This window comes from Sturnira hondurensis, unplaced genomic scaffold (assembly GCF_014824575.4).
Source record: "Sturnira hondurensis isolate 20B ecotype Veracruz unplaced genomic scaffold, ASM1482457v3 Scaffold0022136, whole genome shotgun sequence".
NCBI classification, from domain to species: Eukaryota; Metazoa; Chordata; class Mammalia; order Chiroptera; family Phyllostomidae; genus Sturnira; species Sturnira hondurensis.
In genome coordinates, this window is record NW_028094767.1 from 5993470 (window position 1) to 6009038 (window position 15569).

Genomic DNA, 15569 nt, shown 5'->3' on the forward strand with positions numbered 1-15569 from the left:
ATTCCATCACACAATTCAGAAGAGAAATAAAAAATTTTCAGGAGTAACTAAATAAAAAAATTGCATTAAAAATTTCCTTTTTTTGCTAAACAAACTCAAACAGAGTTAACCTAGGTTGATTTGTAATTGCCTCAAGAGTTGCTTAACCTTGTCCCTGCCATTATCAGTATCTAAAAATATAGTAAGCCACATATTGGGATACTGAAAACATCATCGGATATGGAGGTTGGTTTTTTTTGTGTGTGTGTGGCAGATGTAACATATAAAGTTTAAGGGCTGCACAAAATTGACCCTTCATATGATGTTAATGGCTTCCATGACAGAAGAAGCACAGAGATGACATTATTAAAAGGGTTTCAGTGATATCATTTGCCCTGCAAATAGGAAAATCATGGTAATAAAAGACTGAGACTGACACTCCCAAGTGTCTTTAGATGTTTCCATTTTCAGTAATACTGAGTCACATTATTGCCTTAAAAATTGTGGTAAAATGTTTCAACTTTCAACACTTTTTAAATATACATGTTTGATATTTTAAACAAAAATTGTGAATGCATCATTTCAATAAATGGGTTGAAAGGACATGTTCAGTTGCTCTTTGATCTAAGAACTCTAAAGAACGTATCTACATATGGAAAGACCATAGCTTAGTGTATTAACTATTTGATGAACATTGCTAATGAACTACATGGGAAACCAACACATTTCACATACTATATATTATATAGATAAATCATTCTGATGTCCACATATTTTACACATCCTTACAAACTAAAAAATTAAACATTTTAATTAGAAAAATAGAAGCAGGATCCTAACATGAGTATTACCCTATAATTTTACAAGGCAAATTTAGTGTTTATAAAATGCACTGAATCTGTTATGCTACAAGATTCACATAATCATTTATGAGTCTCAAAACTTCCATCAAACTATTTACATGAGTTCAATTCTTCTAGTTGTGGACAATGAGCTGATGGTCACTAACTGCCAAGAGTCCACATTTATGTTGTCTCTAGGCCCTTTCTTCCATACTTCTCTGTTTCACGTCACTTTGATAGATCCTTTCAGGTATCTTGGTGATTCTTAGGTAACTGTTGGAATAGGTAATTTCCCTGGATATTCTGGATTAAAGAAAACTTTGCTATGAATTCATCAATTCTGTACTTCTTTGACAAATTTTATGTATCATTTGTATCAGCAGTGTTTGTGCTAGTGTTAGCTGTGTCGAGGGTGAAGAGAAGGTGGAATTGGTGCCTGAACTCTAAGTGCTGAGAAGTAGAAACTTAATTGTAAATACTTCAGTGAGTAAAACTTATGATACTATTATAATTACCTAGTATCCTGACCCTCAAATACTGCCTGGTTTGTCTTGAAGTGCCATTTAGACAACTGTGGGAGAGAAAGTTGTCTTCTTCTCAGCCTTTGTCCAACTCACTCTTTTATTAGCAGAACAATGCCTAGTTGACTGAGCCCTGACCCCTGGATTCTGTTGTATACAATGCCATACCTAGACCAAGCATTTCCTTCATTTCATGGGATTGGCCATATCTTATTAGAGTGTCACTATTTTACTACCAGATAACTCCTTTGCAAGAAGGCAGAACCTCTATTATATGTATCTGTGCCAGTGGACCAAGAATATGTACATATTTGTACAAATAATGACAATATCTTTGGCAATTTAATATCCTGAACAATCAATTTTTGTCCACAAAGGAGTAAAATACATAATGAAGAACAATGATTTTTTTTTTTTTTTTTTTAGAGAATGATGTTAAATAGCCCTGGCTGGTGTGGCTCAGTGGATTGAGTGCCAGCTGGTGAACCAAAGAGTCGCTGGATCAATTCCCAGTAAGGGCACATGCATGGGTTGTGGGCCAGGTTCCCAGCAGGGGTGCTCAAGAGGCAACCACATATTTATGTTTCTCTTTCTTTCTCCCTCCCTTTACCTCTTTCTAAAAGTAAATAAATAAAATTTAAAAAATGATGTTAAATAAAATGATCTTTCCTTATTAAATTATAATTAATTTTTCAACTATTTTTTATCTTAAGTAAAAGGTAAGTAAAACCCTAGACTGGCTACTTTTGAAATTTTAATATTGTAATTCTTCAGGGAATAATAAGGATTACTTATTTATTAATATGGTAACTGTTTTTAGAACATTTTAAAATAACCAAAATGGGTATAAAAATGTTTAACATTTAAAAATTCATTAGAAGTTTGGAAATTTGATTATGTACTAGTTATGTTTATTATATGAGTGGACATAACAAACTTCACAGATCTGATTTTAATAGAAAAACAATTCTTCAAGAAGTACTAAATTTTCATATCAAGCAGATGCAATTTGAAATAATGTACACATTTTTTAATCACTTGACCTTGTTTATGTATTTTTCTGACTTCCTTTAATCAATTTGTGAAAATCTGACTTATCCAAAATATTCAACCGAAGGCTTTTTTTAGAGCATTGAGGTATTATTTTAGTGCATTAATGTTATAGAAGATTTTACCTATTGTCTGGGACATACTGAAAGTATGCATCTAACACTTAAGAACTTAGAGACCATATTTCTATAATAGAGAAATTAATTTGGCTATGTCAATTAAACTCTCAAGCTTAACAGCAACTTGGGTAAGTATTATAAAAAAATCACACATAGAGTTTACTAGGGGTGTAAGAATACCATGCATGGGAATTAAGCAACTTGTTGAGAGCTACCACCATTTAAATTGGGAAGAAAAGTATGTGTGTGTTTTGTTTGTGTTCTCATCTTAGGTAAACACAGACAAGAAAATTGGGTAAACATTTATTATTATTATCGGGCCCATTTATTATAGCTTAATGGCAGCAATTGTAACTCTGTACTAAAAACACTTTTCCAGTGAATTAAGAAAAGCAAACATAATAACGGTTATCACATTTCCTAATTTAACTCTGAAAACACAGAGCACTGCATTTCAGATCTATGAAGTGATTACATACCTCCATAATGCTGCATAGACGACTGCCAGGGTGATCAAGGCCAGACAAGAAAGGCCACTGCCCACTATTAGGGTAACTGAAGGTGTACCAGAGGACTCCATGATCTGCAAGTTAAAGAACAACAAAAAATAATTTTAAAATAAATTAAGTTCTAAACTCAGCAAAACTATCTTAACACTCAAAAATAGCCAAGATAGTTGTTATAGTTACCAGATAATTACCCAGTAATCACTCTGTTGACATTTTCCCAATCTCTAAAATGACTATTTCTAGCTCTGCCCTCCCCTACCAACTGTGAAGTAATAAAGGCCTTAGAATTTTAAATGCTTGATAATGACTTATTACCCACTTTTGGCTTTCTACAAAAAAAAAAGCAAAAAACTAAACTACAACTTGGTTAACATTCACATGTTAATTTTTTTCAGCTACAATTTGAATCATCATTCACTGTTCTTCAACTAACTACAGTTGAGTTACTTCACAGTGTGGTTTTTTTTTTTTTTTTAGTACAAATTACTTTGATCCTCCCATTTACAACTCATTATGTGGCCTGAATCTGGTACTCAAATATTAAAAAATTTTCAAACTTTCTGACTTTTGACAACTTCATTCTAAGTCCAATATTCTCTCACATAATTTCACTTGCTTGGTCTCTAAGAATATAGAAGATAATACAATTTAAATGCAAGATCTTAGAATGTATTCAGTGATTTCTTTCTATGAACAAGATATGTAGAAATAATTTTCACAATGCCAGTATCAGTCCCTAAATACATGACCTTGAAAAATAAGCCTTATATCTTTTAAAATATATATCAAGATTACAAGTAGTCACAATATGAGAGATTTCTTTCATAGACACTAGCATGATACTAACTAGTGAAATCTGTTGTTTTTCATATTTTTAATATTGGAAGTTTGAAGAAATGCACTTTAGGATCAAAAGAGTTCCAAACCTTAGACATGCACATTAAATTATATTAAGTTTTTTTCCCAGTCATTGAAATAAGTAAGAAGAGTGATGCATATTTAGGCCAAATTTAAACAGAATGTCACAGAAATCTTAATAATTATTTTTCAGTATTTCAGCTTTTGAAGTAATTTTTAAAATACATTTGATGAGGATATTATTTTTCTTTTAGACAGTTTATACAACTGTCTATTTCAGAAACTAGTTTTGTAAACCTATATACTTTTAAAGAATGATTTTACAGTTTTTGACAGCCCATGCTTTTAGCAAAACTTCATTTGATTATTTAAAAATAAATATCCAAGGACACCCCCAGAAAACCTGTACTGAAAATATTCAATGCAGATATGCAATGTGTTTGGCTGTAGTGTCTGGGGTCTTCATTCTACTATCAACAGTATCCTCAAAAATTCCCCAGAACAGCTTTCCAGTTCTAAAATAAAGGTTAAGTTGGCAATTATTTTTATTTGAAAGTTTGCAACATATTAGCAATATGATTGAAGTACATCCTCAAAACTACACTGCAGAAATTTCAAGTTAGAAGGTATAAAATTGAGTCAAATTTAGTTACAGCACACAAACTACAATTCATTCCAGCAAGCTACTGTAGCTAAGGAGGAGAACCCAATTTTGCCACCCTGCAACATTTTCCATTTCCCCATTAAAATGCAGTTCCCTGGAGAAACACTTGCCACAATGTCCCTGCCTTTGCATTAAAGCCGTGTTTTCCCTTTGTTACTTACTATTTCTCTAGGTTGCTGAGCCAAAATGGCGAAGGTAGAGAGACGATCACATAAGCATTTCGTATGGGATGCATCGGTAAGCACAGTTTTACATCCCTGGGTGGACCACGTTCCCAAAGACTCGTTCCTGCAAAGGTGGGGTGGGGGGGGAGATCGGGATAAATACGCCTGACGGCCAAATCCGTAAAGAAGAAAATGCAGTTTAATTAAGAGAATTGTCTACTGTAATTCTCGTACAGGAAAAAAATCTACTTGTTGTTGAACAGGACGTAATTTAGATGCATCTCCAGTAATGCAAGGCGAGAGTGTTTGGAAAAAGCAAGCAGGCGGCGGTGCGGCGTGCGTGCAGAGAGCTGTCCAGCGCTGGGGGTGCTGAAACCGGGACTAGCTCTGTCCAGCCCTCTGCGAGGAGCGGCAGCAGTGGCAGCGGCAGCAGCACGAGGAGCTGCCAGAGCATTGGCAGCCGCTTCCTATGCTCATCGGATCATTTCAAACACTCAGAGTGTAAAGAGGCTTTTTACTCTGATTCCCGTCCCGTATTTTTGGATCATGAATACTTGCTTTTGAAATGCGGATTTCTCTGAAAATCCTGCCTAAAAAGGTTACATAGGTTGAGTTGGGTGATAGGATCTTCTTCGCTGCTGGTTAGGGATTTTTCCTTCCTTTAGAATTAGCTGCTGTGAAAAATTCACCCTGGAAACGGGAAACAGCAGCAGCGGCATCAGCTGGTTCCGATTCTCATTGCCTATGCCTGGTATCCAGGGGCGGGGTGGGTTTCAGACATAAGCTTTCCACTCCACACTCTGCTCAGCCCAAAGTCCTCTGAAGCCTTTGACATTTCTTCCCCTGTCCCATCTCTGCCCTGGAGAGTAAAGCATTAAGCTAACTCCAAGTCAGCTGAAACATTTAGAGGAATAAGTCCCCCTCCCCTCGCTGCCCACACCGCCCCAGCCCCCCCACTAAGTCCAGTAGGAAGGTGGAAAGAGGGCCTGTTTCAATTTTCTCTTTGGTGTAGCCATTCAAAATTCTAAAGCATATGGTTTATTTCCCACCCCAGCAGAACAATAAAAATGGTATCAACCTACGCCTCCTTGGTAGAGAGGAAGGATGGGGGAGAACCCATCACCCAAGCTAAACTACTCTACAGGAAGAGGCAGAGAGAAAAAAAGTTATCAGTTTAACCAATCAACTTTATTACCATTACACGTGCTACACACTGACTGCACCAAATGTCACCTCCCTTCCCTCAGGCATGGAAACTCTCTAAGTAGCAAACCTATGTACATGTGCATTAAAATTTCAAATCAAGTTACTATCTGTGTTAAAACTACTCTAAAAGTCAGAGAGGATAACACATGACTTAATGTTAATTTCGATAATACTTTTGATTTCACCTACTTCATCTCTGAATGCCTAAAGCAATTGGGTTAAATATGCACACAGTCAATGAAAGAGGCTTCTCTGTGACAGTGGGACTTCCAAGTTGAGCTACTGAATAAAATTCACATAATCTCTTTTTGGTATCTAGAAGCAATGCCTTTTTAATATTCATGATTTAAGCAATTAATATTCATGATTCAAAATACTCCTTATGAACTCCTTTTAAGATGAAATACACTGTATTTGGTCAAAGTTACATAACAATTATTCCTAAGTTTACCCAAATACTTCTAAGTATCAGCCCATCCAATTTTTAGTCTCTTCTTTCTCATGATGTCATGCAACCATGCCAACTTTTTAAAAAGATCGGTTAGACCTTCACAAATGCAATGGTATTTAATTCCAATTCTACCTAAACATACAACTTCAATTTATTTCATTAGCTATCTGTCTCTTCTTGTGACAAACACTTAAGGTTATATAAAAAACATTTATCTTAACTGATTAGAATTTTTAAAAAAGATTCATTTAAGAGAAACTGACATATTTTAAAATATAATCATCTACATTACTTATTCTAGATGACAGCTTTACTCTAATGCAGTATATGTGCTTTCAGGATGAAGTCCAGTACTTACACTTTCACATTATGTGGTTATGACCAACAAAGCAATTTGAAACCTTAAATCTGTAAATAAGACCTCTATTAAGACAAAGTTATATATTCATATCTAGGTAATGAAAGTTTGTTTACTCAAGAATATGTTAGCATTACTAAACTTTGTCAGATATAACGTTTATGTTCAATATATTTCTAGACTCATAAGATCACATAAACTTAATGTGCCATCTTTTAACAAGTAGGTCAATTTAGTTTACTTTGTACATTTATTGATCTGCCAACCCAGACCAACCCCAAGGAAAGGTGGGAAGTGACATTGGTTTCCATGCTTTAGTCTTTCACTCCTTGCAGCATGAAATGCATCTAATGCCCCTTCTCCTTTCATGTGTACCTTCTTGAGGCTACGTAACTTCTGTCTTTATTTTTCTTTGGAATTATTAGTCCTATGTTGACTTTATCTGAATAAACTAATGGATGATAATATCAAGCTGTGTTCAGTAATTCATGGGCTTATACCAAGAAATAAAGCACAAAGTAATGCATCAGATAAATGCATCTGATAAGAAAACACCAGAATTTGGAGATGACGAGGAAAAAAGATCTTAAATGGTGAGGGGTAGCAACTAATTTCTACTCAACTCCCAAGAGTTAAGTAAAAAAAAAATTTTTGATGTCATTCTGATGCTAAATTTAATATTCATAAAACCTCTTGATATTTTAAAACCATGTAAAACTCATAGTTTTTAAATCACTAGCATGCATGTCACTATTATTATAAAGCCTATAGTACATGCCACCTGTATTTTTAAACATTTCATAGTTCCTACTGCATAACATTTTTTCAAAGCATGGTACATGTGTTTGATTGATTTAGGGAGATCTTGTAAAGCAAACTGATATGTTGTAGAGGTAATATGAAGCAAAACAGCTTGCCCAGTCTGCACACCTCAAGTGTGGACTATTCCAGCAGTCATGTTATTCTTCCATGTCACAGTTTTGCATGCTGTGATTAATGATATATCTGTAAATTATCCTTAGCTGTTGAGTTTAGGTTGTCATCAATAGGGCAAAAATGCAATAAAGTATGTATGAACATTAAACATAAAAATAACAGACTGACAATGTCAAACAGACACAGAATAATGATATAGACATAAACATTACATTGAAAATTACATACAGTGTTTCTTTTTCATAGTGTCTTTTTTGGACATTAAAATTTTTTCAAATAGTTTTCAAAAATAAGTAGGCCTGAAGAAATTTCATACAACCAGCACATTCTGTGTTGGTTACACCTACATTCACCCATGTTAGCTGTCATCTTACCTCTTCTCCTTCTGCCTATTATTAGACTGGCTAAAAGAAGAAGAGTCTGCCTGTCCCAAGGATTCAAAAGTACATACCCGGAGCACAGAATCATATAAAAATATAAAACAAAAATCCATTATTTCTCAGCTTAATATTCCCCAATTTCCTAAGAATCTACACAGTTTCTTTATAGACTTGAGTGCATTGTTTTGCTTTTTATTTTATGGGAACTTTAAATAATATAGCATGTTGATTCTCCAGTATTTAAGCTTAAAGAAAAAATTATCTGTTAATCCCAATGAAAAGTTGTTTAGTGCCTTGGCTGGTGTAGCTCAGTGGATTGAGTGCCAGCCTGTGAAGCAAGGGGTCACTGGTTTGATTCCCAGTCAGGGGCATGTGCCTGTGTTGTGGGCCAGGTCCCCAGTGGGGGTGGAGCATAAAAAGCAACCACATGTTGGTGTTTCTCTCCCTCTCTTCCCCTCTCTCTAAAAATAAATAAATAAAATCTTTTTAAAAAGTTGTCTAGTAAGTAACAAAGCAAAAACTTATTCTGACACATTTCAAAAGTGTTTTAAAAAATCAAACTTATCTTTTGAAATACCAGCACTAGATATTCCATTCAAATCAGCCTTTTATAAAACTATCTATTCTGCTTCATAATAAACCAATGTGTAAAGTTTTTATTATGAGTAAGTTATACACTTTAGAAGGTTTATTATCTCTTAGGATATTAATGGTCTATTTATTCAAAATCAAAATGGCTACAATAGCAATTTAAGAAATTTTACATACAATGTCTTAGTGTACTACCCTTACAGTGTGTGCATACTGAAAGTAATTATTTCCCAATCATAGCAGTGTTAATTAGGTAAACCAATGCTATTTCTAATGTATATATATGGCTCTTGCTTCAAATTATTCTGAAAATATAGAACACTTTGGAGTTTAGATAGTATCAATTGAGTAGAAACAGTCTTTGAGAGTAATTTCAAAGACTAAAAGGACACTGCAAATACTGCAAACACTTCTCTCTAGCAACTATTACTACATGAGAGCACAGTGAATTATAAAATTAGACAGTTTTGCTAGAATTGACCTTAGTGATCATCTAGCCCATTGGTTTTCAACACTTGTTGTACATTAAAGTTACCTGAAGACCTTTTAAAACTTAAGCTCTGGGTGAGGGCCGGGCAGTGTTACTTTTCTAATGCTCCCCAGATGATTCTTGTGAGCAACGAGGGTTGAGAACCACTGATCTATCCCAACCACTTAGTTTTACAGATGAGGAAAGTGAAGTGCTATGAATTTAGAAAACTTGATTTAAGTCACAGAGTGAGAAGCAAAGCTGGGCTTCTCGTTTCCAAATTGGAGATTTTTTAAATGCTAAATGTTAACTGTTACCTGGTTTGTTTGTTTTTTTTTTTAAATATCAATGTATGGTTGCCTCTCATGCATCCCTTGCTGGGAACTGGCCTGCAACCCAGGCATGTGCCCAGACTGGAAATTGAACCATGATTGTGTGGTTCACAGGCCTGCACTCAATCCACTGAGCTACACCAGCCAGGGCTAACTGTTACCTGTTTTAAAACAGAATGCAATGAATATGTCCTATGAAGTTATAAGAAGATCTGATCTGAATGTCATGCCTATTGACACTAAAAATGTTGTGGCACTAGAGTCACAGCTTTAACAAAATATGACAACTATAGATAAAGTTAGCTAAAGAGATAGCCAGACTTCAGGTTTATATTCTATTTTTTTAAAGTGGTAAATGGTATGATATTAAAAAATGATTTTATGCCAACTTTTCATGACATAAAGTACCTTCTACCTCTCAGTGAGATCATTTACTGCTGGAGGTGATACCAAGACTTAAATTTCAAATTATGAAAATAAGAGAATAGGTAAAAGTTAAAGTTCTTTTTTCTTCTAAAAATGATATCCTCTATATTTTGATTCAATGGATGATTGTGATTCAGTTATTTTTATATCAGTTATCATAATGCCTATCTAGTATTATATACTAGTTTGTGCATGTATACATATATATACATATAGTTATATATATACAAGGGTGGTAAAAAGTAGGTTTACAGTTGTTTGGATGGAAAATACAAATTAATAAATAATACTCTAAGAATAAACTGTTTTGCATACTCACAACTGTAAAGCTACTTTTGCCAACTCCTGTCTATAACTATAAAACAGCAACACCAACATAAAGCATATAAACTTCATTCATTGGGATAAAATTTAGAAGCAGGTACTTTGCCACCACCAGGAAGAACACTTACTGCCCACTACGCTGGGCCTGGAATTAACTGTTGGCCCCTCCACACTCTAATACCAGATTGCTAATTTGTTACTTAGAGAGGAACTACATTCAGGAATACTCTACACCTAGATCTTTCCCAAACTTCTGTGTGTCTAAAACTCATCCAACACTAGAATTTTAGTTGATAAATTCATCTCATTTTCTTCATTTCTATAAAGTTCACACTCTTTAGGCCACACTAGACTATTAGTGCTTTTGAGAACTGTATCCCGACTTTGAATCTCTAACATAGTGCTTTCACTAAGTAGGAATTTAATAATAAAGGATTATTCTGCTAATTTAATAATTATTTACATTTCAAGGGATACTATGAAATGTATTACATTTTAATACTATGGATCCAGATTGTCTCAGCCCTACTTCATTTTCTAGCCTTGAGCATTTAACAGAAATGCCATCTGAAGTATATCGGTACATTTTAATAGGCTCATCTACTTATTTTAGTCTTCAAAAATCATTGGATAATGAACTCCAAAAGACTCAGCATCCAGAAGCTAGGCCTGAGTTTTCACTAGCCAGTCAATAATTATTTAGTGAATGTTTTTTAAATGCCAATGTAGAAGGCACACATAAAAATAAAATTAACATAGTTTCTTTCTTAGAGAAGCTTCTGGTTGAGAAAACTTTACATGATCCAAAAATATTTTCTGCCTTATTAGCTCTAAAAAATATTCTAAAAATGCTGTTAGTTCTACCCTTTTAAAAAATACTTTATTTATTATTAGATAGAGGGGAAAGGAGGGAGAGAGGGAGAGAAACACCAATGAATGGTTGCCTCTTGCACACCCACTACTGAGGACATAGCTCACAACCCAGGCATGTGCCCTGACTGGGAATTGAACAGGTGACCCTTTGGTTCACAGGCAGGAACTCAATCCTGAGCCACACCAGCCAGGGCAGGTGGCTTTATATTCCAAGCCACCATCATCTCTCCTTTGGATAAATCTCATCACTGAGCTCCTTGTTTCCATTCTGGCCACCTTACCCTAAAGTTCAGTTTTAACACAGCAGCCAGAGAGATCCTATGACACATATGTCACACCATGTCACTCTGATCGAAACTCTACCAATTGTTCTTTACTCTAAGGTTGAGTAAAAGTCCTTATAACAACAAACGAGGACCTATGTAACTTGGCCTGTCATTGTCTCTCTTCCTTTATCTCTTAATACACTTTGTCCACCATTTTCAACCACACTGAGCTTCTTGTTTTCTCATGTTGGCATTTGGTGCTAGAAATTCCCTTGGCCCAGAATGCACTGCTCCAAGCTATTCACATGGAGTACACCCTCACATCATGTTCGGTCTCTGCCTTTATGTGATCCTACCGGAGATGTCACTGACTATTTGATATACTACAGTAACTCCCCATCTGTAGTAGATTACAGAAGGGCACAAACTCCTTGTAACTCTTTCAATCAAGAGGTGGAGTTTATTTCATCTTCTTTTGAATTTTGGTAAATCCCGTGATTTGATTTGGTCAGCAGAATGCAGTGGAAGTTATGGGTGACTTCTGAGACTAGGCCTCAAGGGTTGCAGTTTCCACTCTCATCATCTTGAAATTCTGCTTTCTTGAGAGGTAGCCTAGACTAGCCTCACTGAGGATGAGAGAGTGGCACTAACTACCAGCCAGGTGAGTGAGGCCATTAGATCACCTAGTCTCAGGGTGAACTGTCAGGTGACTGCAGCCTCACAAATACCACCAGGTGAAACCAACAGAGGAACCAACCAGTGGAACTCAACCAAACAGCTGACTGTGGAATTTGAGCAAATACAATGGTGGTTGTTTTAAGCCACTAAGCTTTGAGGTCACTTGTTATATACTAATTGAAACACTTTCCAAGAATTTCCCACATGCCCTTTACCTTTACCCTGATTTGTTGTGGTCCAGAGTATTTATTACATCTGATATATTATACATGCATTTTTGAATGCATTTTTTTTGCTTATTTTTTATTACTACAATGTAAGCTTCATGAGGACAGGGATGTTTTTTATGTTCACTTCAGGATTCCCAGATCCTAAGGCAGTGCTTGCTTGATGCATACTAAGTACCTAATAAATATTTCTTGAGTGAGTGCCTGGTACAGATTTTTGGCCTTTTACAGTTAGACTTCCCCATATCATTAACTCATTTATTTATTTAACAAATATTTATTTAGCATCTAACATGACACAGGTACTGTGCTAGGTTATTTTGTGAACATATTAAGTTAGCACTTTGTCTTCTGGAGCGTTAAAGTCTGGATGAAAATTATCTTGCAAATGTGGTGTCACTGCCTCTTTGTTATAAAAGACACAATAAAACCAAGAACACATTGCTCTTGAGGGTCATTAAACATCATTTGCAAGAAAGGTAGCACCTGTTTTATTGCCAATAATATTTTTTGCATTTATTTACTTTTTAAATTGTGGTAAGAACACTTAAGATCTATCCTCTTAACCATTTCTTAAAGACTATTTATTTTAAAGAGAGGGGAAGGAAGGGAGAAAAAGAGGGAGAGAAACATTGATGAGAGAGATATCGATTGGCAACTGAGGACCTGGCCAGCAATCCAGGCATGCGCACTGACGGAATAGAGATGGTGACATTTCAGTTTGTGGGACAATGTCCAACCCACTGAGCTACACCAATTAGGGTCCCTCTTAACCATTTTTTAGGTGTATAGACTATAACCACAATGTTGTACAGTAGATCTCTAGAACTTCATTTATCTTGCACAACTGGAATTTAATACCGTTGAACAGAAACTCCCCATTTTCCCCTCCTCTTAGCTCCTGACAACAATATTCCAAAAGTACAAGTGACAAGAGCAAATAAAAGATAAGTGGACTATATCAAAATGGATAGCTTCTGTACAGCAAAGGAAATAATTACCAGAGTGAAGAGGCAACCCATAAAAAGGGAGAAAATACTTGCAAACCATCTGTCTGATAAAGAGTTAATATAAATATATAGGAAACTCCTATAATTCAATAGCAAAAAACTAAAACAAAACAAAATATTTTAAAATGGATTAAAAAGGGAGCAAAGTATGTTTTGTTGTTGTTTTAAAATTGGAAGTAGAGTAGGAAGGAGCATGGGAAGGAGTAACATTAAGGAAGCCAATTTACTGGCTTATAAATATGTATAAATATCTTCACCATGATTTATTAATAATTAAAGGTTAAAATATGCTAGCTGCCATCATTAATTAGTCAATAGGCAAATAATAATAATTACACTAATGAAAATAACAGCTAACATTTACTGAGTACCTACTTGACGTTAGATGCTGTGGTAGATACTTTATATATGTTTTTTTTTTAATTTAAAACAAAATATCAAGGTAGATATTATTGTCATTTTCCCAGATAGAAAAATTGCGATAAATAAACGTAATGCCTGCCTTCACGTAGAATTATGAGAAGCCTAGAGATAAAAGAGCTGAGAGATGGCGTTGGAGGTTGCCTGGATATTTCAATCTGTGTAACATCCATGCAAGCCCTGGGCTTGCTACCTCTAGCTTTATTATTATACACTTAAAAGAAAAAATACAACTGAGAGACTATGATTTTCCTAAGGCCATTTAGCTGATAGAGGGCTGTGCCAGGAATTGAGCCCAGGTCTGCATGACTTCAAAGCAGATTCCCCTTCCTCTGTTTTCCCCAGTGAGGGGTAGACACAATGAGAGAGCACAGCCAGAGTGAAGAACATGCAGGGAGAGTGCTCAGAGCAGGTGACGGTATTTTGGGAATTAAAATCTCACAGAAGATAAGTGGGAAGGATCTCACGAAACAGCGATTAGTCAACTAAAAGTAATAACAATAAGAAGAAAAAGTTGTAGCTTGAGAATGATCATTGTGGGTAGGGGGGAGGGTACTGAGAACCCTTGAGAGAACAGTTATAGAAAAGGGGCCAAATGAAAACTAGATTTCTAGAAGTTAGAAAAAGGACCCATGTAATATCAAAGAGTTTGGCAATGAAAGGAAAAATATTGCATGCAAGTCAGGTAGCACAGAAAAATAAATTTTCTCAATTATGTTACTGCTTTGAGATGGGAATGAATCTCCTAATACCTTCCAATGCAGACCTAAAAAGTCCACAGAGAGAGAGAGAGATTATAAAGGACGTGACACCGAAGTTCCACAATTTGATTCAGAGTATTCACAAGGGTGTGGATCTTAGAAAATGAAGAAACAACAAAAAAATCTTGTACTCTAACTCCAAGGGGAAAAGCATTATTCCTTTCAATAATAGACGAAAATCTAGAATAAAGTTTAATTTATATTATGTTAGGCCTTTTATCCTCAGAAAATTTCCAAAACTTTTATGGTATATCTAAAAATAAAAAAATACATTTTAGTTCTGTATATAACCAGATTAAGAAAGATTTTCAAAGTCAGTTTTGAATGTAGGTAAAGGCAATCTTAATTTTTTCTTTTGTTCTTTTTAAAAGACTTTTAAATGCTGTGAAAACTGAGTGTTAATCTCAAAAGCACAAAGTAATTCATTCTATTTGGATAATTTCTCTCTTTAAAAAGCCACCTATCTGGGCTTATAACCAACCTTCAGTTTGATAAAACATGCAACAGCTGAGATGCACAACCTGAAAAAAGGAATTACCAAAATAAAATGGAGCAAATCTGACATAAAGGGTGGGGCAAAAGTAGGTTCACAGTTTGTATGGAAAAATAAGACAAGACTTAGTGAATAATAATACCAGAATAAACTGTGTCTTGCATACTCACAACTGTAAACCTACTTTTGTGTGTTACCTTCCATATTAATTCTCAGACAATATGAACTTAAAGCTTGTTCTGGGATATGGCTAGACCACTATAAAATTTCTATAACAACAATATGCATTCAAGATTTCACCAATTTAAAGTGAACTTGTTCATTTCCTGATTCTAATGCTTTGTTTCATATTCCTTTTGTAGAGCATTATTCCAAAATGTGTAAAATACACATAGAAAAAATATTGGAAACGTGACAAAATAATTAGCAGTACTTGTTTTAGGGTGTTGAATGATGGGTGGATTCTTTTCAGCTTTATATTTTTTGTACTTCTGTGCTTTTTCTCATATTACTACATTACCTCTGTAATCAGAAGTATTTGGAGATTCAGAAAGAAAGTTATATAAAATAATACCAAACTCTCATATGATTATCAGGAGATTAATTCTTTTATAGTCTTTATTTGTTGGAAATGGGAATTTCTTCATTAAGTGCTTTTATAT

At 34.9% G+C, this 15569-nt stretch overlaps 1 protein-coding gene across 1 annotated transcript in view; it reads right to left on the reverse strand.

Moving 5' to 3' along the window:
• The window catches only part of ADGRB3 (adhesion G protein-coupled receptor B3), a 732856-nt gene that overhangs the window by 156199 nt on the left and 561088 nt on the right, over positions 1-15569 (reverse strand). The window contains exons 17-18 of the mRNA XM_037034281.1: positions 4704-4830; positions 2991-3094 (exon numbers count right to left, since the gene is read on the reverse strand). Of these exons, the coding sequence (XP_036890176.1) occupies positions 2991-3094; positions 4704-4830 (231 nt within the window). The remainder of the gene's footprint in view (positions 1-2990; positions 3095-4703; positions 4831-15569) is intronic.